Source organism: Atractosteus spatula, chromosome 1 (assembly GCF_055471065.1).
Source record: "Atractosteus spatula isolate fAtrSpa1 chromosome 1, fAtrSpa1.hap1, whole genome shotgun sequence".
NCBI lineage: Eukaryota > Metazoa > Chordata > Actinopteri > Semionotiformes > Lepisosteidae > Atractosteus > Atractosteus spatula.
In genome coordinates this window covers 71,288,492-71,313,792 of record NC_142706.1, presented here as the reverse complement: position 1 = coordinate 71,313,792, position 25,301 = coordinate 71,288,492, and the positions used below count along the sequence as shown (strand labels likewise).

The following is a 25,301-nucleotide window of genomic DNA, read 5'->3' as shown; positions in this document are numbered from 1 at the left end:
CCCATTCAACCTCAGCATTACCTATCCTATTGAGCACATTCTGTCCTCAGGCAGCTAATGATACAGGTCAGACTTAAACCTGTGACATCTAGACTATAACCATAATAATACTCTACTTCACTAAATTTATACAGTAGAGAACTTGTCAGCCTTGATCATTCACCATTGCAGTGCACTTCACCAATGGGGTACTTTTGCATGGGAGACTGTGTACACCCAGAATGGAATTGAGCCAGGATATTGTAGTATTCCTTACTCTTTTGAAAAGAGCCAAGGGATCTTTATTGACCAAAATGTCAGGACTTAGTGCTGCATTTGAAGGATTGCATTCCCTGCAGTACAGTTCTTTGGGTCACCAAGGTACCAACAGGGTAGCAACATAACATAGTGGTTAAGCCTAAGGGTTGTAGGTTCAGATTCTGGATGGAATGGGCACTATATTGATTGACATTCAGGTCTCTGTGAAGGAGAAACACCACAAAGTATATAATCTTGTAGAGTATATTGTTTTTTCTATCACAGGGAATTGTGGATTTAGAAAAGTTAGGTTTTGCCTTACAGCTGGTTAGAATTCTTTCAACAAACAGCAACAATAATGAATAAACACAGAACATACAGTATGATATGTTACATTATATTTAGATTTTCAAAAGGCTTTTAATATAGTTTCTCACAGTAGAAAAGGCATTCAGGAAAACATTGAGTGTTTCGGTTGAGAACTAGTCAATAATAAATAGTACAGATTAAAAAGTCAAATTGGAGTGATGTAATTAGTAGACTACAGCAGAGCTATGTATTAGGACCACCATTCTTCTTAATTTATGGTCTAGAATCTGGTATTGTTAGTACATTAGAAAAAATTATATTATACCAAATTAGGAGATCTCAAACACTACAGGGAGCAGATAATTCATTCAGTTTCTAACGACTTTATCCAATACAGTGTTGCAGGGGAAATGGAGTATGTCCCAGCAAGCAATGGGCACCAGGTAGTATACACCGTGGACAGGTGGCCACTCCATCACATGGCACACACAGACACAAACAAACACTCACAACAAGGCCAATTTTCCAGAAGCCAATTAACTTACCAGTATGTCTTTGGACTGAGGGAGGAAACTGGAGCACCTGGAGGAAACCCCATCACAAATATGGGGAGAACATGCAAACTCCATGTTGAGAGCGCCCCAGGTCCGGAACTGCTGCTAACCACTATTCCACCATGCAGCCCCGGAAGCAGCAAATGAAATTCATCAGATGTGCAAGGTGTACAGGGGCCGTGAGGAACAGCAAGCTGAGCCCCAAGCGCAAGAATTCTGAGGAGTGAGGGCCACCTGAGTTTTGGAGGCGAGCTGACTGTAGAGACAGCAGGCTATAATAATGGAGCTGTCCGGTAAGTTCAGCTCCCTGTGTGAAAGCCCATCGGGCTCAACTACAGTGAGAGAAGAGAGCAGTTAATGTGAGGAAGACAGCTGATGTAGAAGAGAAGAAAAGCTGACCTGGAAAAAGACTTGGAAAACGAAGAAGCTTCCTCACCTTTTCATTGCCCTTGGTGGCTGTGGAAGAGGAAAGGAGAGCTTCAGTACTGAATAGAATCAGGGAGAGTTTCACTCAATGCCAGAGCACTGAACAGACAGGGAGTTATCCTTAAAAATTGTGCTCAATTAGATGATTGGGATGCACCTGATTGATAAATTACTGGTGGTAGAAATGCCTTCCGAATGTGTTTGCTTGGGATTGGATTGAGGGCTGAGACCACATGCAAATGCTCAGGTTGCTAGGAGCAACACCGGGATGCAAGCTGCTCCTAGCCTGGGTGTAACAGACAGATTAAATTCAAGACTGAGCAGGAAAACAAGGAAGTTGTTGTTTAATGACAGTTTACTGCACAAGTGCAGCATGTTGCATGCAGGTAGCAAAAAATATTATGAAATCTAAATGCAAAATGGGACATGGTGAGATCGAAGAGGGTACATATGAAAAAGACTGAAGTGTTTATGTTCATACCGTATATCAGACACCTACATACTTCTAGACACTTTGGGGAAGCAATTAACTTAAATATCATAATACAGTATATAAAAGCATTGAGAATGTTCTGTTAAATTTGTATTATACACCAGTAACGCCTCATTTAAAATATCTGGTTGCTTTTCTCTGGATGAATTCCCCGGCAGCAATATTTTATTCCTATCTTGGTAACCAACATTGCATCCATTGATAAGATTTTAATGAAAAGGTTCTAATTGTTTATACCTAAGGTTCTAATGGTTTATACCTGAACAAAATTGGTCAAATCATTTTTGTGTTACTGGAATGGTACCTGTAGTTTTAGATCACATGAAAATCCTTTTTAAAAAAATGACAATATATAACATATAATCTTCTCTTTCCAAGACAAAAGGGGTTCAATTACTGTATTTATCCTGGTAACGCAGGCCATACCTTTTAGCCCAGAAATGTATCTAGTGTACTCTTCTCTGGACTTTTTCCAGGACAGAAAGATTTTTTGCTATCATGTGGCCAAACATTGCACACATTGCTATTTGTTTCCTGAAAAAGGACAGTTTTTTTGTACCTAAAAAAATTAGGGACTACTCTTTTTGTGTGAGGGGGATGGAGCCTGCAGTTTTAGATTGTGTGTAAATCCAAGTTTAAAAAAACAAAACAATGTTTTTGAAGAGAAAAATCAAGTCCGTATGCTTTATATAATTTAATTCACATTTTTACTGTCATAAATTATTAAGTGAAGATTCAATTAATTTCAGTAAACCTTTCAATGAAAAATCTGATAATAATAGATGCTCATCACATTGAAAATGCATTATGCTGCAGTTGAATTGTAAGCCTTATAGTTTTTATCAATGCTGTTTAACTGAGCTTAGTTGAAGGAAAAAAGGCTTCCCAGACGTATATAAAATGTGTAAGTAAAACACTATAGTATTTTCCAATGATGTTTCCCTCTTAGATATACAAACAATCTCTACTCATTGTTGCCTCATTGCTGATAATGATATGTTTAATTGTGTTCTTAATTGAATCAGGACTCTTTCATCTGAAGTAAATTTCATAAATCGCTTTACCCCTGATTTCCTTTTCTTCCAGTCTTTTCAAAGCACAGATGTCTGGCTTTTCTCCACAACAACACTTGTGTTACACATATGAATGACTGGCTTATCAAAACACAAATTTTGAGAGAACATGCCTTTTATCCTCTTTTAATTAAAATCCAGAAATGTTTAATTGGAACACAGCTACAGCATTGGGGGGGGTCTTTATTGGAAGCCCCAGGTATTTAAAATAAGACCCACTTGGCTACTCCATAATGAATATAGAAAGATAAAAGAGAATCAAAGAGCTGTGCTTGAAATACATCAGTGGATAAAATAGGGACATTTGAGCCCTTAAATTCTGTTCAGTGACCCAGCTGCTACCTGTACTGTCAGATTCAGGCTATATGAGCTCCCTCTTGCAAGACCTGCACCATTCCAAAATAACAAAATGAGATGGGAATTAACCAAAATGCTTGCATTGCAAAAGTTTCGGCAAAAGGTAACATGCACACAAATCAGGGTTTTGAAAATACTGATCTTAAGAATATGGGAAACAAAGATTAGTGTATGAAATGAAAAATATTTATAGGATTCTATTGAGTCAGTGCACACATGACTAAGAGTAGGAGAAGCATGAGATGGGTACTGATGACCCTCCACTTGGATAGGTTATTATGGCATCAGTGCAGCAGTCTTCACTCAGACTTAATACAGTATATTCTAACGAGAAATAAAGAAAAGGAAGGCTGTCATGCAAATTTCCATTACCGTTGTAAGTTATTTGGGAATAAATTCAATTTATCTATGTAATGCCTAACTATGGCGTCTTTTAGAATGTTGTATACAATCTTGGTCACCTTGTTATACAAAAGATATTGTTGCCGGGGAATCCGTAAAGAGTAGTGCAACCCATTCTTCATGGAATGATAAGGCTGAAGGAATTGAACCTTGCTAGCCTTGAACCATGATAATTGTGAGGGACTTGATACACGTATTCAAAAGTCAAATGTCATTAAAGACTCCTGACAAAGAGAACCCAATGGAAGTCTTTAAAATAAACAGTGAAACATAAACCAGAGGGAACACGTGGGAAGTGGTGGTTATCAATCGTTTTTCTAAATCCACACATTTTATCCCTCTTCCGTCCCTTACGTCGGCCCAGGAAATATGGCTGATATATTTGTCCTGCATGTATTTCCGACTCCACGGCATCCTGAAGCTAACGGCCAGGCAGAGAGAAGAAACCAGGACCTTCTAACCTTCCTCAGGGCATATATCTCTGCTGCCCACGATAACTGGGTCTCCCTTCTCCCCTGGGCCGAATACGCCCACAATTCCCTTTACACCTCCTCCACGGACATGTCTCCATTTCTTTGCTCACTCAGCTATCAGCCCTCACTCTTCCCCGACACCATTCCTGACACTGACATCCCTGCGGTTCGGAAATATTTTACCCCTTCCAGGAACTATGGAGGAAAGCCAGTACAGCATTACAAAGATCATCCCGAAGACAGAAGATCTCTGCCAATAGACACTGACGATCCTTCCCCCAACTAAGACGAGGACAGTTTGTCTGGCTTTCTTCCAAGAACATTCCTCTTCGGCAACCCTCCAGTAAATTGGGCCCTCGCTTCGTAGAGCCCTTCCAAGGACTCTCCCGAGTCCCACCCATCTCGTACCACCTCGCACTCCCTCCCACCCTCAGGATTCTCCCCACCTTCCATGTGTGCCTCCTCAAACCTGACCACAAATCCCCGCTTTCTGGATGTTAACCACGTCCACCTTCCCCTCAACTCATTGATGGCTCACCCACCTATACGGTGCATAAGATCTTGGGCACCCGATGGCATGGCGGTTCCCTCCAATTTCTGATAGACTGGGAGGGTTATGGCCCAGAAGAACATTCCTGGGTTTCTGAGGCTGACATCCTGGACCGAAACCTCATTGTAGACTTTTCACACCCGTCCAAGTTTGGCTAGTAGGGCGTCAGGAGTCACCCCTGAGAGGGGGGGAGTTATGCAATCTGCATGTGTCTCTGACCCTTCTCTCATTCCCACTGTGTTTAACAAATGCTCAAGCCGTAAGTAATGTAACTATCACCGTTTACTCCCATCACTATTTCAGTTCCCCTCTTTCCTCACTTCCCCGCTCACTATTGGGGATTCTCCTCGATAAGTGCAATAAGTGCACGTTATTTACTCTTGCTATCTAATTGGTATCAGACCTTCTTGTCTGCTTCCTCGTTTTCAATTTAAGTCTTGTGATTCCAATTGTAGCTCTCCTAATGTCTCAACCGTTATTAGACCTTCTTGCCTGTTTCCTGGAACACATTTTTGCCTTTTGATTTGGATTAGAATTCTTTCTCTCCTGAGTCCTGCACAGGATCCATACTCCCTTTACTGTCCTCTGTTACAGCAGCCTATACCCTGACTTCTTTCCAGAAAGATATTCTGTACTTACTTGATCCAAGCTAGAAATGGACTAGATAGCCAGATGACCTCATTTCATTTGTAGCCGTTCTTATGTTCTTAAATGCTTAATATGCATTTAAGCATCCCACACATTCAATAGCTGTAAAGTTTATTTAGCACAGTTTTGTATTCAGCAGTATTAAAACACAATAACATCTTTATTTTTGTCTCCAGTATATTTCAAAATATGAGCGTTATAAGTTAATGTTGAACTTGAAATTATAGTGAGGTATCATGAACAAAACTGGATGTACAGTATTAGATGAAAAAAGATTTATTATCAAGAGACGCCCTAGGAAATTCATAAAACACAACTGTGAGTTGCCATAATTATCAACATGATGAAGCTCAGAAGAATAAATAACTTTTGATCTAGTACATCCCACAGTCTTCTGCACATGTCAGCCATTTGCCACTCACAGATCACTACATAGCAGCAAGTGAGACAAATAATACTGAAGTGAAAAATTACTTCATCACTTAAAGGGGACAGAGAAATTTTGGTAGGCTATATTGAGCAAGCTTGAGATGGAATTTAGCTAGGACACAAAGGAAGAAGATATTAAAATGTGTTTAATGGCCTCATGTAGTTACACTAGGACCTTAGTTTAACAGAGTGTCCACTATCATCATCTTGGGCGTTGGACTGGAGTTTCTCATCCAAGGCACAGACCACCACCTACTGGTTCACAATCAACACAATCAATTCCATCTGATTTTCTTTGAAGACTAGACATCCAAAAGATGATCTGTTCCAGTCTTGCCTAAATTCTGAAATTTGATAATCTCATTTGAATGTGTGGCTTTTTTTCCAAGGTATTACCCACACAAGTGATTATCAGTCATTGATTATCTTCATTGTTTTGGATACATGATATTTGTATCTACTGTCTACAAATCTTTAAACCTTATTATCTACAAAGGCTTAGAATACATGCATACCATTCAAAGTTTACACATCCCCCAGCCTAAATATACACAAACCCATATTAGGTAAAACCCATGGTAAACCAGAAACAGGTGCTCAGAACTATGTTAATTAATGATAATCAAGCTCTGAATCAACAGTTAAATCAAAAATAAATTTTCAGAATGCTGTAAATAAACAGGTGTGAAAACAGACCTTGATGATTAACTTAGCATAGCAGCCAAAATTAGCTAAGTGAGGGTGTAAAAGGGTGGTTTTAATTAGCATCACAATTATTTATCCCTCCTGGTTTAATCAAGAAAGCCATTTTAGCAGTCATTAATGTACCACGTACCACATGTCTCTCAGGCAGCCTTCTCTGTATGAGCACAGTGAGAAGAGAAGGGACTATAAGCTACTGAAATCAACTAGCAGCATGCCGATCTGAGGGGAGAGCGTTTAACAAAGAAGTGAGTACGGACCATCTGAAGGGTCTTTTTTTGCATGTTCTGTTTTTCTCCTATTTAAAAGTGGTAGAAGTGTTACAATTGATTTATGCTGAGACATAAAGAAATACAAATGTATGACATGAACCTTTCAGAAAGACATTCAACATCATCTTCTGTATCAAACTGCTGTCATGTTTTATGGAGAAAAAATAGACATTTCATGTGTTCAAAAGCCAATTCCTCATAGGCAGGAGCTATGCTTATTTCTACCTCTCAGTTCAAAGCAGAGTTTTACTTTTGCAAAATGTGCTTTTTACACTGGAGTGAATGTCATCTGACATAACAGCTACAGATTTCAAATTTGTACTTGGGTTTCATGGCTAAATACTGTCGTGGTAGGAACATTTAACTTATGCTTGACATTGTTTCCTTTTTAAATTTGTTTTTTAGGACATCAGGGGAACAATTGTGTTAGCATCTCTATTTTCTGAATTATTTTGTTTGTGTGACAAATGCAAAATCAGAATCTAATGACCAAAAGTCCCACAATACACACAATATATGTTTTCACAAACCTCTTAAAAAAACAGCTGAAACCGTTTCTCCTCAGAAAATAAATAAATTGCTGTCTCCATTTTCAAATACTGTTATTCAACATTGTTTTGTCAGCTGCAGGATAACCAGAGAGACACTAAAAGATGCAGTTAGAAATGTCACTCAGGCATCCTGATTTTATTTTCAAATAAACACACACTTAGAGAAAGGAAGAATCTTACTTCAGAACCTACTGTAAGTAGTTAGGGCTTATTCAAAGGGTTAATTTTATCCTACAGTATCTTATGTAAGATAAATAATTTAAAAGTTCAATTTACATTTTATGTTAGATGCAAATACCAAATCTAACCCTTACCATTCAACCCTATCATGCCAAATTCACATTTATTTCCAGTATTTCTAACCTCATACAAAAAAACCAAAAGATTAAATAGTTATGCATTATTAATATTTAAGGTAAGTGTACCCATTTAAACCCACCAAGTATTTTTTAAGTACAAAGCTCAATTTCTCTGCAAGTAAAACATTATTTAGATGTAAAATTATTCTTATTGTGTAAGGATTTATTGCATATAGACATTATATACAATATCTGGTAATAAAATAAAATAAAATTTGAAGTGGCTCAAATGACCACAAAATGAAATTTAATAATTTATTTAATGGATAATTTACTAATCAATTTAATAATTGACTACAAGGTCTCTCAATTTAGGAGGATTGATTAAACCTACAGTGTTTGTCAACTCTATTTTTCACTACTAGTACAGTGGTCAGATACATCAAGGTTGTGTCTCAGATTTTTCAGGAATTAAAAAAATTGACTTTCAAAGCTAGAAAAAACCCTTATTGTTCAATTTATTTTTCAATAAAAATCTTTTTACATGGTTTCAGACACATATTACAGTATTTCCTAAATTTAAGACATTTTTGTATATTTCAGTTAGGAAAGGCATAAGTCAAAAGAAAGGATTAAATAATAATAATATTTTGTCATTTTACAGCTTGCACCTTAAAAAAACTATAAGACTGTTTTACAATGTAAATCCTTCCAGATGGGAAGGATTTAAATACTTCACCATTTACTTACAAAAAATATTGCTTTTATCATTTCCGATTTGTTAGATTTAGTCCGATAGCTTTTATCACATTCCCTTCAACACAAAGCAACAGATTTCATGAAGATCTTCATTTCTGAAAACTCAGGGGCTGTATTTTCTAAAGAAGAAATTGTTGACTAGTGTTTCATTTAAACAGGTGAGAAAAAAACTAATTTTCATAAAAAATAGCAGAGAAGCTTCAATTGTCACAGAAAAGGTACAGTATAAATCTGCCGCTAACATGAAAAGTACAGTACTGTAGGTACAGTAAAAAGTAGGCAAATGGTATTTGCTTGTGTATTCCCTGAACCACACCAGTGCCAGAATCCATGGCTCATGACTAGAGAAAAGACCAATTGTACTGTCAGTGGGGCTTCGATGTTCTGGCCTTGACATTGAAGGTCATTAAAAAGTGTAAGAACGTTCTTCGAAAGTGGACTAGACCCCTTATCAGAAAGCTGCTTATTTCAGGTAAGGGTCACAGAAACAGGATACAAAGGAGGGCTGCTCCCTACCAGCAGCCCATTGTGGGATGCACACAGGCACAATTTAGAGACGGCAATTAAAGCATCATTGTCTTTGGATTATGGGAGAAAGCTGGAGCACCCGGAGAAGACCCATGCCCTTCATACTGTAGATGGCACCCCTGTCCTGAGTCAACCCCAGGACTGAAGAGCAGCAGTGAGGCAGCAGTCCTAACCTCACATCACAGGGTCCGTTTGTACTTCTGTACATTAACAATCCAAAAAACAAGGAACAAGTATCAAACTAGTTTAGACCTGCAAATCTTTATTAATAACTCTAACAAAGAGTAGGATTTTCCATATCGCAAATATTTTTTCTCACATTTTTTTTCACAAAAATGTCGATTGATGCTTCTCTTTAAAATCTACAGTATATCTTGAAGTGTCCTGAGTAAAGACCCAGTTTGGGTCATAGGATGTCTCTGTGACAGTCTAAATCTAGAAGTTATTAAATTACTGAACGTAAATATTACAAACCAAAAATATATTGTAATAATGGCAAAACTGACTATTTTTGGGTAGTAATATTCACATTCAGACTAAATATAGCACAACAAAGAATATTGAGGTGATAATCAATGCAATTGAATACATACAGTACAACAAAATCACAATTCAGTGGTTTTGAAATAAAAATAATAATAATAATATTTAATTAGAAAGAGCTTTTTCAAACCCAAGATGCTGTGTGTAATGAATAAAAAAAGACAATAAAAAGTGAAAGAAAAAAATGAAACAAGAACATACAGATACAGTAGAATGTAAAGCAATCAGACATACTGTAGGTCCTGGTAAGAAGGTGAGTTTTGAGTTTGGATGTGAAGACAGTCAAAGAATTTGTCTGTGGAAGTGTTGGAGGAAGAACATTCTGCAACAAGGGAGCAGCCACAAAAAGCATGGTCACTAAAAACATCCAAGATTTAGTCCTGGGTACAGTGAGCAAAGGACCAGCCACAACTGAACAGCGGTGTATGGGAGGACATGTAAAAATGGAGTTCAGAGATGTACTGTATGATGGAGACAGATTACTGTACTGTATATAGATATAGGCAAGTTCTGGTGTGATTTAGAAGTCTAGCTGCAGACCTGTGCACATATTGCAACTTACTAGAAGACGGTTAAACATAGAGTCAAAAATTCAGGTCTTGGTGTGGACAATGTTTCTAAGGTGAAAAAAGACGTTTTAATCAACGTTTTTCACACAGGGCAGAAAAGAAAGTAAAGTATCAAGCATGATTCCCAGATTTCTCCTGATTCCTGACTGTGGCTGACACATAAAGCTCTCAAGCTTTTCCAGCTGACATTTGTGCCCACCAGTAAAAATTGTTGTTTTGTCACTGTTTAGCTTCAGGGAATTTGATGGCAAGGGGAGTTTGATGTCACGCAAGCAAGAGATAAATGATGGAGGGGGGGAATTAGAAGGGGAAGTTTTAATGTAAATCTGAGTATCATGTGCATAGCAATGAAACTGACACAAATAATAATAGATTATAGATACCAATAGAAGTATCAGCAACACGGTTTCAGCTTTTGATTTGGAAGTGTTTTTCCCAAAAACCTGCAGAGTACAAAGATTGACTATTTCATTTTTGGTAGTTTCCTCTTTTGTTCCTTCAACAAATGCAGATATTGCAGATATTGTCATCCGTAAGTAACCTGCAAAACATTGGTTTTTCGTAAACTCAGAAGTTTTAAAACATTTCTTAAGTGCAGTTAGTCTTTTGTTTCTAGCCTGATTGTGATGAAGGAGAATAGTGTATATTTGTGTCCCGTAACTTGAGCATTTAAGCTTGCAGAGAGAACATACATTCAGTGCTACTTTTTTATCTGTCACTCCTGTTTTCAAAGACAGTTATTGATTTCCCCCAAAGGAGGAGCAGACCAGCAGTGCTAGGCTCAGCTGGTAGTGACTTTCACAGAAAATACAAATCATATGAGGCAAAGCTGGTGAAAGTGAGAAGGGTATATAAACGAGGGCTGATGGAGACTAAAAACAGTTCAGGTTAAGGTAAGAGGAAAAACACATTGTCAGGACAGAAACTGGGCACAGTTACCACTTCCTCTGTCAGTAATGCTTTGCTTATTTTCATTCTTTTATTGTGTTATCTAAAATCCTTTAGGTACAGTATGTGGGTGATGTTGATGCTGAAGGGTTCAGTTTAGTTTGCCAAAGTCATCCTTTTTGGAATTGTTTTTGTGAAAGAATATATGTTCTCTACAAATTAAAATAAATATCTGAGATCATGGCTTTGAACCTCCTCACTGAAAAAAAAAACTGCCTTGCCTGTCTTCACAGCAAGAGGTGTCGTGTTACTGTACTGCATGTGCACAATCAGATTTGAAATTTCCATTTCCTTTTCTGAACTGAATCAGGTTTGACTGGTTTACACATCAGGAGCAGAAAAGACACCCAATTTTTACCTTTCTTTATGTTTTAAAATCAAAAGTGATCTTCCATACAGTATATCTGTCTCGTCTATTTGTGTGTTATTTTTAATCTGTTTTGTATTTGAATTATAGCAATGCTTTTTTCTATACAGTATGTCATTATGGTGGTCACCCTTAATCAGTGAAGAACAGGGAGAAAACATTTTGCCTTAATCATTCTACAGTATGTTCTATTTAGTGAATACTTATACTATTCTCATATACAGTACACCTTCTGCAGTTTGTCACATACTGTACAGTAAGTAAATCATGAACACCACAATATAGACAAACAAAAGGAATAATACATAAACCAAAAATACTAATCTGTGTGAAAAGGAAGAAAATGGGAGAGGGGTGGACAAAAGATGATTAACTTTTAGATATTAAGAATTGCACAACCAAATTAATATTTAGAATGATTAGATGAGGAGACAGTTTGTGAAACACACTGTACACAGTTAGGAAGATACTCTAATCTTCAGCATAATGAAATGTGACTGTAATTATCGAGTGTTCAGTGTTAAGGGTCATTTCTTAAATGCAATTTTGTAATTACATTTTTAAAATCATTCTGATAAGGAAATTTGAGTTTTTGGTTTACTTGAGAAAAGTCCTGATGTTTTGCTTGTGGTGATATTCTCCCATTCTATGCAGGATTTATTGAGGAAGACAGAATCAGATGCTTGTGTTGGGAAAACAGCTATATTTTGAGTACTTTACTTGAGTACAAAAATAAAAGACACAAATACAGAAGAAAGATATACAAGATTTCACATTCACAGAAAATAAATATTCAGATTAAATGAAAAAGTACACAATACACTGGTTATCGTGTATTCCCCCAAAATAGGAAATGCAAAAATGTTTAGTAAAAGCATTTGGTTTAAAAATATTTCTGGAACAAACTTAGGCTTAAACATTTCTTGTCTATACAGTATCTGCTTTAATGCATCCATTTTAGATTAATTAGTATGAAGATCGCATGGTATTTTACAGTAACACATACTGTATTATAATAGATTTATAAGATTATAACACACACACCAGAAATTCCAAACACTCTTTAATGGTGTCTTCAATGCTGCAAATATTAGGAATTCTAGCAATTAGTTAAACTACATTCATGATAAAAGAACAGTATTATCTTTTTCAATATGTACCCACTGATGAATGACAAAAGTTATAGTGCTGTTACTGTTACTTGAATTACATCTTTCCGAAACTACCTAGGCGAGTGTCTTCAGTCAGTAAATTTCAAGCAGAACCACTTATACTCCTCTGGCATAGTCTTTGTCCAATTATTACTGCTTGTATTAAAATAATAATAACACTGTGGTATGTGGATATGTGATTATCTGCTTTTGTTAGTCTGTCTGATCTCTCTGAACTCCACACAGATGAAAGTAACAGCATTTCTTTTTTTCCCTGAAATGTCAGCTCTTACACTTTGACTCCTACTCCAGTGATCTGTCATGCTTGTGAGGGTGGTAAAAACAGACTCATCTGAATGGAGAGATTGCTGCTGCTGGTGATTTTGAAAAATAACAGAAACACAGACTCGCCATATGTTCAGAGTTTAAGCCAACGCACTAGGTTGTAGAATGATTAAGGATACTTTGTGACTGTCTTACAAAGGTCAGATGTGATCATCTGCAGGAAGACTTTTGATTTCCCATTTTGTTGCCATTGTCACTCGAATGTATTCCCTAAACTCATGGCTATATAGAGAGAACCTTTTCACATGTTTGTACTGTAGACATACAGTACAGTACACAGGGACTGGAAATGAGGATGCTGTAATTTGACTCTTTTCTCACTTCTGTGGTTTTACTTGTATCTTAGCAAATCCAAACCTCTCTTTAAAATGTACAGTAACTGTGGATGCCTCAGAATAGCAAAGGTAACTTCACTTGCTGGACACTTCAAATAACTATTTAAATGAACTGATGATTTTAGGTAAGTTTCCTGAAGATTTTTCTGACATAACTCATTCTATTATAGTGATAAGCAACTCTGCTTTAAAACAATGAGCAGGAAGAATAAACTGGACTGGAAAACGTACACTAGTACTTGTTACGTAGAAAGAATATAGATGTTCTGCCAGCATTTTCTAAGAAAGCGCTAAAATTGGAATGTTTAGGGAGCTGTTTCAGATTTACAGGGATTTAAATGTGTAAATTTGCGAACCATCATAAACTTGGAAATTCTTAAGCTGCTAAATGATTTACGTTACAAACTTTTATTTAAACAAATTCTATTTAAATATTAGGGCTGAGGCAATACACCAAGTTGTAATACCAGGTGCATTGTAAGGTGCTGTTTTTACGGTGCACAAACCATGATGTGATTTGTATTAGAATACTAATGAAGAATTTGGGCAGCTCTGTGGAATGGCGGTCAGTACTGCAGCTTCCCAACTTTTGGGTCCTAAATTTAAGTTCAGCCTGTGGCAGCTTTTATGTGAAGTGGGTATGTTCTTCTGTGTCTCTGTATTGTGCTTTTGCCTTTATAAATTCAAGTTCCCCCCCTTTCCAAAAGACATACTGACCAAGGAAACTGGTGTCTCCAAATTGTCCCTATGTACAGTATGTGAACATGCCCTGAGATGGACTGATATTTCTACCTTGGTGCCCTCCTGCCTTGCGTCTTATGAGTCTGCTTTCACCCTTACCAGTAATATATATATATAGGTTTCTGATGGATGAATGGATGGAGAGATGCTTACTACATCTCTGAGAAATAAAAACACTATACAAACTGTAAAACTCCAAATTTAGTTCATTAGTCTCTTAAGAAAACAGTAAACATCAAATGTTCCACCAATATAAAATAAGGCTCTTATAAAGACTTATGCTTTTTAAGAATCCTTGGAAACTTTATTTTGAAGCCTTTTGTACTCACTAGGGATCAATGACCATGGAAACGACACTGAGATATCTTCAGTTCTAAAAGCTACGTTTTTTTTAAATTTTGCTTTCAACGACAGCAAGCAGATGCAAATCTTTGGCAATGCAAACGTCTGCTGTTGAGTCATTTCTGGTGCACTAATGATGAAAGTAGTTTGTGAGTGAATGCTCCTTACAGAGTTAGCTGACTGAATGGAGAAGACTTGTAAGCCGAATGAGCTTTTTTCCTGTCTTTTTCCCTTACACCACCATACAGTATGTGTTTTATAGTGAGCTGATGCAATAGCTGTTGTATTACGAGATGATGTTGAAGTGCCACTGCGGGGCTTGCATATCATGATTTGTTTGTTCTTTCTTGGCAGGTTAATTTTGCAAACAAGGATTTGTTTTTTTCAGTCACAGGATACACTCTAAGATCAGAAAGAGCAATGCTTTTCTGCATATTTTTCAGTTGCTCCCAGAATACTTACTACTTTTACGCCTATTCTTACGTCCGGACTAAAGTTTGCATAATCTGGGATATATTGTGTTTATGGTCAAACATCCAATACATTTTCTTAAATGAAACAAATGAAAAGTTGATGTGTCATATTAGAAACAGGATTCAGTGTGAACAATACAAAATTGTCATTGCTTATTGTGTTATGTTCTAAATATCTGGAATTATCCATACACAGTAATTTTTTTGTACTGTATATACTGTATCTGTAGTCTCTGCATTGGAAATTCAAACTCGGAAACCATTTTTTTGTGAAGAGGAATTAAAGTGTAAAAATAGATTGTATAATTGTATATATTTACTGTAAATAGATGTTAAATAGATTGTGATAGATTGTATAAGGCTTGTGATTTATTCTTACAATATGGAGTGTAGACCAATGTTCTAATAATTTTAAAAAATAAATTTGTGAATATTACTGCGGACAATTTTATAATATCTGCATTTGTATAAATGAGAATTAGACACCCCATTCAAAATAATTAGAAATATGTATTTTTACATGTATTTAAATATGGGTAGCACACACATTTCAAATGAAGTATGTAACATATGAAGCATCTTTAAAACCTCTTTTAGGCAAGATTCTGTACATGGAGATCACCATTCGTTTTTTATAACCCTGGGAATAGAAACCAATGTGTTTGTGTGCGGATGTGGTGGTTTTGAGGCATTGATGACATGCTGCACAAAAAGCATCAGAAACATCAGCAGAAAGCAAGTTCATATTTATAAATCTGCAGTTTGATCCTTTTATATAACGTGCTGTTACAATTCAGTTACATAACCACCTCAACGCAAATAACCTTTTCGAAGCCCTCCAATCTGGATTCCGACAACTTCACAGCACAGAAACTGCCATGGTTAAAGTCTCTCAAGATCTTTGTCACGATTGTAGTCCCTCCTCCTTAAGGGCTCTTTTCACTTTGGACTTATTCTGTGCACCTGCCCCTTGTTCCAGCCTCCTTCACATTCCCCTTAAAAGCCAGACACTCAGTCAGTTCCGGGCTCTGCATCTGATTTCCATATCGTGCGAGCCCGGGTCTGGATGAGTCTGGCTCCGTCATGGTTTTAGGTCTCGGTTCCTGTTCCTGTTCCTGTTCCCCCTGCCGGTTCCGACCCGGTTCCTGATTTTATCTCCTGTTTCAGATGGATTGCTTGGCCATGGACTCTAGCTTGTTTTTGGATTCCCCGTCTGGATTATTTTTGGATTGTTTGGCTCGGCCACACCTCCCCCGTGCACCAGCGCACTGCATGGACACGCCCCAATGTTTTCATCCCCGTATTCCTGCTTGACTTTTCCCCAGTGTTTCCTCACTTTCCGATTGTGTCGTCCACATAGGGTCCGGAAAGAACTGTTCTGTTACAATCCTCTAATAGCTTCTGATTCTGGTTCTCTTTCTAAACTCATTCTTCTTGATCTCAGTGTGGCTTTTGACAATGTTAACCACGATAACTTACTTTCTCGTCTTGAGACTGTGTTTGGAGTTCCTGACACTGCTCTCAATTGGTTCAAGTCTTACCTGATCACTTACACTGATTGCTGTCACTTTGTCTCTCTTGGCGGATTTAGGTTTGAAATTGGGCTCATTAAGTCTGGTGTTCCTCAGGGCTCAATACTGGGTCCCTTACTCTCAGCATTTACACGTTTCCACTTGGTCAGCTTTTAAGATCACATGGCCTCAACTATCATTTCTATCCTGGCTATTCTATCTAATTGCATCTCCAACATAAAAACATGAATGACTCAGAATTTCCTTCATCTGAACTGTGACAAGACTGAAGTCATGCTTTTTGACACCTCCATTAACTTTGTAAAGCCAATGCTGTAACCCTCTCTGTGGATGGTACTGTATTTAAACTTCAGTCTAAATTGAAAAACTTGGGGGTGATATTTGATTCAGGCTGAACATTCGACCCACATTTGCAACATATTGTCAAAACATCTTTCTTTCACCTCGGAAATATGGCTAGACTATGTCATATGTTATCACTAACTGTGGCTGAAAAGGTGATCAACACATTTGTCTTCTCCCGAAATGACTACTGTAACTACGAATTGACTTTCTGGGGTTTCTAAATCCACATTGAACAAACTCCAGTATGTCTAAATTTTGGAAGCCAGTATCCTGACCAGGTCTAGTACAAGTGATCACATTACTCCTATCCTGGAGTCCTTGCACTGGCTTCCTGTCAAGTTTCATGTCAACTTCACAATCCTCATGCTTACCTACTGTATAAGGCTCTGCATGGCTTGGCACCTCAGTACCTGTCTGAGCTATTATCATCCTACTCCCCATCTCACAACCTTCTCTCATCTAATTCTGGGCTCCTATCTGTCCTCCAAGACTGTCTACACTCTATGGGTGACAGGGCCTTCTCCTGTTATGCCCCAAAGCTCTGTAACTCTATCCCCAAGGACATCAGAGAATCACCTTTTCTAAACTCCTTCAAATCCAGACTCAAAACCTTCTTCTTTAGAAGAGCCTTTACTTAACTGGTTCTGTACTTTACCCCTCTGCTCCTATTCTGTAAAGTGCTTTGAGAAGCCACCTTTAAATATTATTATTATTATCATTATGATTATTATTATGACATAAGAACGTAATAAACATTTCAAACAAATGGAGTCAATTCAGCCCATCTGGTTCAATTAGTAGTTTTGAGTAAAGAGCTGCCTTGTGTTCTTGGTTTTAAAAGCACTTTCACATTTTTAGCTTATGTACTATAGTTCATTTTTCTCTGTTCATCTTGAATAAACTTGCTGGGTTGACTTTGGCTATGAACTAAAGTGAACTAAAAGGTTAAAACTCTTAATATAAATCCCTGGGCTGTGTTTTAGTTCATGTGATGAATGTAAACCAAGAGTCCTCTCTGTATGGAATGGACATAACAATGACAAGATCTACACTAAATGCTTCTCTCAACGTAACATTGTAAACCTCAGCTTAGGTTTAACCTTAGATAGCTGATGAAATGCTGTTCTGTATGGGGAAAGTTTTGTAAAAGACTATTTTCAGATAAAGCTATAATCCCTCTGGTATTAATTAAATTTCTATTTTTACTGGAGTGCAACCATTATAGACTACGCTAGTTTCTGAATAGTTCCAGCTGTTATCTTCTTGCAACTCCAAAGACTTGGACACTTGGGTATCATCTGAGTTTATGTAAACATGCAGGTTTGACTTTCATTAAAAGTGTCTCTGGTATCCCAGTAGGATTCAAAGCAAAGCTTTACTGACATTAATATGAAAGAACACAACAGGGAGACCATATGTTCCAAAGCAGATTAGCATCACCAATATAAAATATTGCTCTTTAGAGATTAGGATTGTGCTACCCATAGCGTGTCTAAAGAGGGCTTAGGGACTATTAACTGCCTACTAGCATTACAGCCATTGTAGCAGGTCTTTGATTAGTTCAATCATATTTTTCTAAGCAAAGAGGATAACAAGCTTAAGAATTTAAGGAAATGTACATTTACCCCAATTAGTAAAGAGATGTAAATCATACTGATATGAGGGTATGTGTGTTCATTTCTTGCTAACAAAATAAGCCTGCATGCAGCCGCCACTTGGAACATCTCTGAATAATGGGGCATTTGTTATTCCTTGTGGCTCCACAAGGGTGAGAAGATATGTGAACTTTCCTTTCAAGGGGAGATAAGAGTTGCACAAAAAAATGGCCATAAACCCATTTGGCCATGAGCAAAGTAGGCCTGGTGATTCTCAAGTCATGAGAAGAGACCCCCTGCTCCATGGACAAATTGGGGTCATTATTTGCAAAGAATGCAAGAAAGGACTTTTGTTAAACTTCAGTTTTAAGAAATTGGGCAAGCACGCCTTCAGATCATCCAAATACAGTATGTATACAATAAATACTCATCCATATATATATACCTTATGTACTATGGACACCATGTTTTACCACTCTGTTGATATTAAAGAAGAAATCACATGGTTATAGTAAAAAAAAATAACCAACTGCATTAAACATGAAGAAATGAGATATCTGTGGAAATGCCCATATATATCACGTATTTAGTCTTAAATTAAAGAGTAATTTATTAATTAAACAGATGAAACAGTCAAAGTTCGGATTGCAACAAGCATTACTAAAAGGATTTAGAATTTAGAGAACATATTGTTCTAACTGCATTGGATGGGGACCGAAGTTTGGAATATCTAGTCACCCCTCTAGTGGCAAAATGAGGTACAACCCCCTCCCATTGCTTGTATAGCAAATCAGAATTTTGAAACAGTAAAATAGCATCCTTCATTCTTTACTGGTAAAACATTGCATGAAGTACTGGATGTATTTCCACAACACCTCCTTCATTCCCTTTACAAATGGGGTAAGATGAAAATATTCAATTAAAATACAATTAAGGGTACCATAATTATTCTGGGAAGGACTGTGCTATGCTTGTTTGATATCAAGTGAATGGGCAGAAGATAGGTGGTTCACAAATCTAAATATCAAACCTGTGTGAATTACTCAGAAGAAGTTATGGGTTTCATAAATTCTGGACATTTTATCCTGTCTCTCCTGATAGAAGCAATGGAAATCCCTGAAGGAGAGACATGAAAATCTCAGATTTAAAATGGCCAACCAGAACCCCGACAGACGAGACTTTGGAATGTCTTTGTATAAGGCTAATAAATGGGGCTAGCCAAGAACCACAATTTGGAAGGTATGCCCACGAGGACAGGTAGTAAGCTTTGGAAGTCAGGCCTGAGAAGTCAGGAATTAAGTTTTGGAAGACAGTACCCAAGGAAGTCAAGACCCAGTGAAGCCAATACACCAAGGACAAGAAGTAGCAAAGAGCTCAACTGGACCAGGGAAGAAAAGTCTGATTTGCTGCTCGTCCCTCTACCTACACTCCACAGAAAGGCCAGATCACCTCCTAAGCCTGTGCACACTGCTTCTTGCTTTGACGAATCATCACGAATCGGGTGATGCCTTCTTCCCCACTATCAAGGACATAAGCGATGGGAGGACACCAAGCTTTTCTAGGTCACATTTATCTTGTGTTTGGGTTCAAGGCTTGATAGGGATAGCATAAAATCTTTATTTTGATAAGAATTTAATGTAACTTGATGCCTTTTGCCTTGAATTAGAATGCTTAATTATGTATTATACATTCCCTTGGTGTTTCAGTAATGTCTAGGACACGTGGTATGGGTCTTGTGTTCAAAAATGCTTACAACAGGGTCTGAGTTTTAGTTAAATGTTCCGTGTTTTTAGTTAGTTAAATGTGCTGCTCTCTTAGAATCTATACATGATTCAATGGGGAAACCCTCAAAGAGAAACTCCCCTATACCATCTGATCCACAGAGTGTTGCAAAAGATGTTAGAAAAGAGTTTTATTTTTTAAATAAATGTTATCCATTACTTTTTTTTTACATCTAATTAAAGCAACAAAAATATTTTTTCTCTTTTTCTCCATTGGTTTATAACCTTTTCAGAATTCCCGTTGTTCTGTGATATGTTCATTGGAGTTACAAATATGCTTATAAATTGAATTTTGGAATAGCTACTTTGAAGGTAATACTAAAGGTACAGTAGTCATATTTTTGCTGTAAAGCAAACTTGCGGATAAAACAAGCTGCATCTGATTAAAAAATCATTGATTTTCATCAGATGTATTGTGATTGTGCAGATTTTCCTATTTTCCTCTTCCTCTTTTCAGAATAGGGGTGTCAGGAGCCATAGAGCTTTTGAATAAAAAAAATTAACGTATGTTTTATTTTAAATCAGTGTTTCTAAGTGTTAATGAGTGTATGAATTAGATTTGCATTAATATATTTAAGGTTACTGTAAGGAAAGCAGGACCTGTAATATTTTCTACACAGGTTATCCGATAAAATGTCTGCATATACTGTATATGTACTTTTCATTCAATGTGTAATCTTTGCTTTTGGATCACTGTTTATTAACAATAAAAGTTACAAGATTGAGTATTAATTCCAACCTGACTGCTATCAGAATGGAAGAGTGAATTTCATTTGCTCTCAGAAACTTTTTAAATAGGTATCTTAATTCATTAGGAATACTCAAGAGGAGCAGTGGAATGAATTGTGACAGGATTTTTCAACTTAGCATGGCTTAATGGAAGCAGGTGTATGATTTGTGTGGCGTGTTCAAATGATTTTATGTCCCACAGCTGCTTCACTCCTGTGGTTTGCTTTTCTTGGTCTTTGAAAATCACAGTCCGCCTAGCCAGCGTGACTGCCACAGAAAGGAAAAGGTTAGACTCCTCATCAAAGATTTCAAGCTGTGGTTGATTGCTTCACTACCTTTACGCTCCTTGTTCAAGTGACAGCAGGAATCACCTATGGAGATATTTTTAAACAAGCTCATCTAAAGTTAATAAGACCCAAGCAAAATAAAATAAGCAGCCTTGACAATGTGCAGTGCCTAGCAAAAGTATTCACCTCCTTCCAGTGATGTCCTGTTTTGTTGATGTACAAATGAGGTATACTGTATATACAAAATTTTTCAGAAACTCCATATTTTTAATTAAAGAATTAAATTTGAATTGGGGAAAAGAATAAGTCAACAAAAACTGCAAATAAAATCTAAAGTTAAAATAGATTGAATGCAAAATTATTCAATTCCTTGAGTCAATACTGGGTGGAAGCATCTTTGGCAGACAATACAGCTGTGAGAGTTTTTGAATGAATCTCTACCAAATGTATATAATGGGATGTTCTGGTTTACCTATTCTTTTTTGTCAGCTTGCTCAAACTCTGTTGGCTGAGGAATTTTTGATTGATGGAGTTTTTAAACAGATGTTCGGGAGGTCAGATTGTTATCTTATACTGTACTTTCACTCTCTTACACATAAAAATCTTGCCTGCTGAGCCCCTTTTGTGAGAATTTTTTTTTCTCACATTCAGTGTTTTATCTTGTTAAAGATGGATGTCCCTTGGCCTAACTAGTCCTCACCTTTTCATCCCTCTCCTGGTGCTCACCAGCCTTCAAAGCACAACTAGACTTGGCAATCCAACCTCTGTTCACCTCCTCAAAGCAAGAACTTGAGTTGCTTTCTCATCCCATTTCGAACAAGCTGCTTTTCGACCCCTGATTCCTTCCACCTGCCATAATGTTCCTCTGATGCCATCATCCTTCCCTGGAGCTCTAGAACAACTGCAACCAGCAGTCATACTGCACCCTGCAACTCACAGCTGTGAGCCTGGTCAGTACCTGGATGGGAGATCTCCTGGGAAAAACTAAAGTTTCAACTGGAAGAGGTATTAGTGGGACCAGATGGGGGCACTCACCCTGTGGTCTGTGGCGATACTAACGCCCCAATGTAGTGACGGGGACACTATACTGTAAAAAGGCTCCGTCTTTCAGATGACGTAAAACTGAGGTCCTGACTCTCTGTGGTCATTAAAAATCCCAGGGCTTTTCTCAAAAAGAGTAGGGGTGTTACCCCAACATCCTGGCCAAATTTCCAGCTGGCCTTTACCAGTCTTGGCCTGCTAATAACCCCGATCTATGAATTGGCTTTATCACTTTGTTCTCCTCCCAGCTGTGTAGTGAGCATTCTGGTGCACTATAGCTACCGTTGCATCATCCAGGTGGGGCTGCACACTGGTGGTGGTGGAGGAGAGGCTCCATTACCATTGAGTGGAATGGCCAGAAAAGCACTATATACTGTAAGTGTAAGGAATTATTAACTGCTCCTGCCTCCTCTCTTTATCTCCCAACCCCTTCCTCACATCCCCTTTTCACAATCTCAGCTCATTTCTCCCGTTCTTTTTCTGTTTCTCCCCATTTTTGGTCAAACGTCTAACCCATCACACCTACAGTATGGCACCAGCCTATCTCCGTTGTTTCTTCTTCTTAGCCTTGACCTTAAGGCTAAGGCTTTCATTTTCTCGGCAAGGCAAGTTAACGTCAAATATTAAAATTTTAATTTTTCTGTTTCATCACATTAATTAGAACTTGACCAAATTCCTGAAATAGTAATTTACAAATCATGGCTGAGAATTATTGCTAGATTCAAGTCAGACCTTTAACTGAGCCACTCATGGATGTTCACTTTTGTCCGCTCTATTGTACATTTGCATTGTGTTATGAATTATGGTTCTACTGAGAATTGAAATTTAGCTCAGGTTTTAAGCTTTTAGCAGACTGAACCAGGTTTTCCTCTAAGATACTCCTGGATTTTGCGCCATTCATTTTTCTCTCAGTCTTGACAAACAGAACTATAACATAATACTGCCACCACCATGCTTGACAATAGGGATGGTATTGACATAGTGATGCACTATGTTGGGATTGTGGCAGACATAATGCTTTGCATTAAGAGTAAAAGGTTCTATTTATGTTTGTCTAAAGAAAAAATAAACTTTCCTGGATGTTTTTTAGGTGTCACTTAAATACGTTGGTGCACATTCCATGTGGGATTTGAGATTAGACTTTTCAGCACAAACAGGACAGCTTTGGGGAGTTGTTGTCCAGTGTACTGTGCATTTTTCCCCATCTTAGCCATTGAACTCTGTGGCTCTTTCAAAGTCACAGTCCATTCAATTAACTGTGTGACATACTGTAATTTTGTGCAACCTAATTTAGGTTTATCATAGAAAAGGAGGGGAATGCTTATACAATTAACTTTGCAGTTTTCATTGATATTTAACTTTAACTCAGTAGGAGCATTCAAATTATAATGTGTACTTTAAAAAGTATATACACCATCTGTTTGTATTTTAGCACAATAGAACATTGTTGGAATGGGGTCAATTTCATTTGCAAGGTACTATATAATAGAAATAAACTAATTAAATATCTCACATGGGTTTGATAGTGGATGCAATTGTGTTTCATAATATACCCAGGAATGTAGTGAGCAAAGCAATGACGGGCAATAAAGACATGTCCTCACAATACATTTAATGAATTCTCTGATATTTACAATGAAAAAAGGTGTCTGCGTTATACACAAATATATCTATTTATCAATAAAGCACAGAGGGCTGTAACGCATATTCACTCACCACCTCTTAATGTCTCAAAAACATAGAAAGCAAATGTGTATGGATTTTTTTAATAAATTGTAATACCAAAAAAATTGTCGCATTTTACTGATCCTCTGTCCAGGTGAAAGTTGTGTCGCTCTATAACCTCCTAGGTATTTAGTCTAGGAAAACTCTTAGTCTCATATTAAAGACAACAACAGTAATTTTTCTGTCATGGAACATAGAGCTGTTTTTAGTAAATTTATAAGGGCAATTTGACATATTTTCATTTTCTTTTTCAGGCTGTATCTAAGAAACTATGGCAAACATTTCTGAATGGCTCGACAGCATGAATTCCTCTGGATACACCTTCTATGAACCCTGCATCCCTTGGAGAAGCAGGAGCTCAAGAATAATTTTGTACATCTTTATAATCACAGGAATCATCTGCACAGTGTTTGGTAACTTTTTGGTCGTCCTGTCAATCGCTTACTTCAAACAGCTGCAGTCACCGACTAACTCATTTGTCATGTCCCTAGCTGTCGCAGATTTTCTGGTTGGGCTCATTGTCATGCCCTACAGCATGATCAGGACCATTGAAGGATGCTGGTATTTTGGTCCCGTGTTCTGTGAAATTCACTCCAGCCTGGATGTGATGCTGTGCACAGCCTCCATTTTTCACCTTAGTTGCATCGCTTTTGACCGCTACTATGCTGTGTGCAATCCTTTGGTGTATGGGTTTAAAATGTCCAAGACTAGAGTCACTCTCCTTATTATCACATGCTGGGTTGTCCCTTTGCTTATTTCATTCGCTCCCATACTGCTGGGGCTTCACAAGCTCGGCATTGAAACCAAGCTGCCACACGATGTGTGCTACTTTTTGGTCAACCAGGTTTACGCCATCACTGCTTCTTTTGTAGCCTTCTACCTTCCCATGTTCATCATGCTGGTGGCCTACTGGAAGATCTACAAGGCAGCGAAAAGGCAAGCTATGCAAATAAACGCAGTTGAGAACCAGATGACGATACAAAACGGGGCTGTCAACTCCACCAAGAAGCAGAAACAGAGGAACTCCATGAAAAGAGAGAGAAAAGCAGCAAAAACCCTTGGCATAATCATGGGAGCTTTCCTCATTTTCTGGTTACCGTTCTTCACCACAAACGTCATTGATCCTTTCATAGAGTACCAGACAGACATGGTGATCTGGGAAGTGTTTCTGTGGCTGGGTTATGTGAACTCCTCCTTGAACCCTTTCCTCTATGGTTTCTTCAACAGGTCTTTCAGAAGGGCGTTTTTCATGATAATTGGATGTAAGATTTGCTTACCTGGTTCACCCCCGAGTATTGACCTGTCTAACACCAAAAAAGAAGGAAATGAACGGGCAATTAGCTAATAAGATTACAGCTTTCTCCCTCCCTTTTATTCTAACCTGCTTTTC

The 25,301-nt window shown here is 37.6% G+C and overlaps 1 protein-coding gene across 1 annotated transcript; it reads left to right on the top strand.

Annotated features, from left to right (window-relative positions):
• Positions 1-6,849: 6,849 nt before the first annotated feature.
• On the top strand, positions 6,850-25,256 carry LOC148841660 (5-hydroxytryptamine receptor 4). The gene is made up of 2 exons (XM_088922328.1): positions 6,850-6,901; positions 24,166-25,256. The coding sequence occupies exon 2, from the start codon at positions 24,183-24,185 to the stop codon at positions 25,254-25,256; it is 1,074 nt and encodes a 357-aa protein (XP_088778454.1). The 5' UTR covers positions 6,850-6,901; positions 24,166-24,182.
• The last annotated feature ends 45 nt before the right edge of the window (positions 25,257-25,301 follow it).

Bases quoted from the DNA above. Each gene is read 5' to 3' on its own strand.
- LOC148841660 (XM_088922328.1), top strand. From the start codon at position 24,183: ATGGCAAACATTTCTGAATGGCTCGACAGCATGAATTCCTCTGGATAC.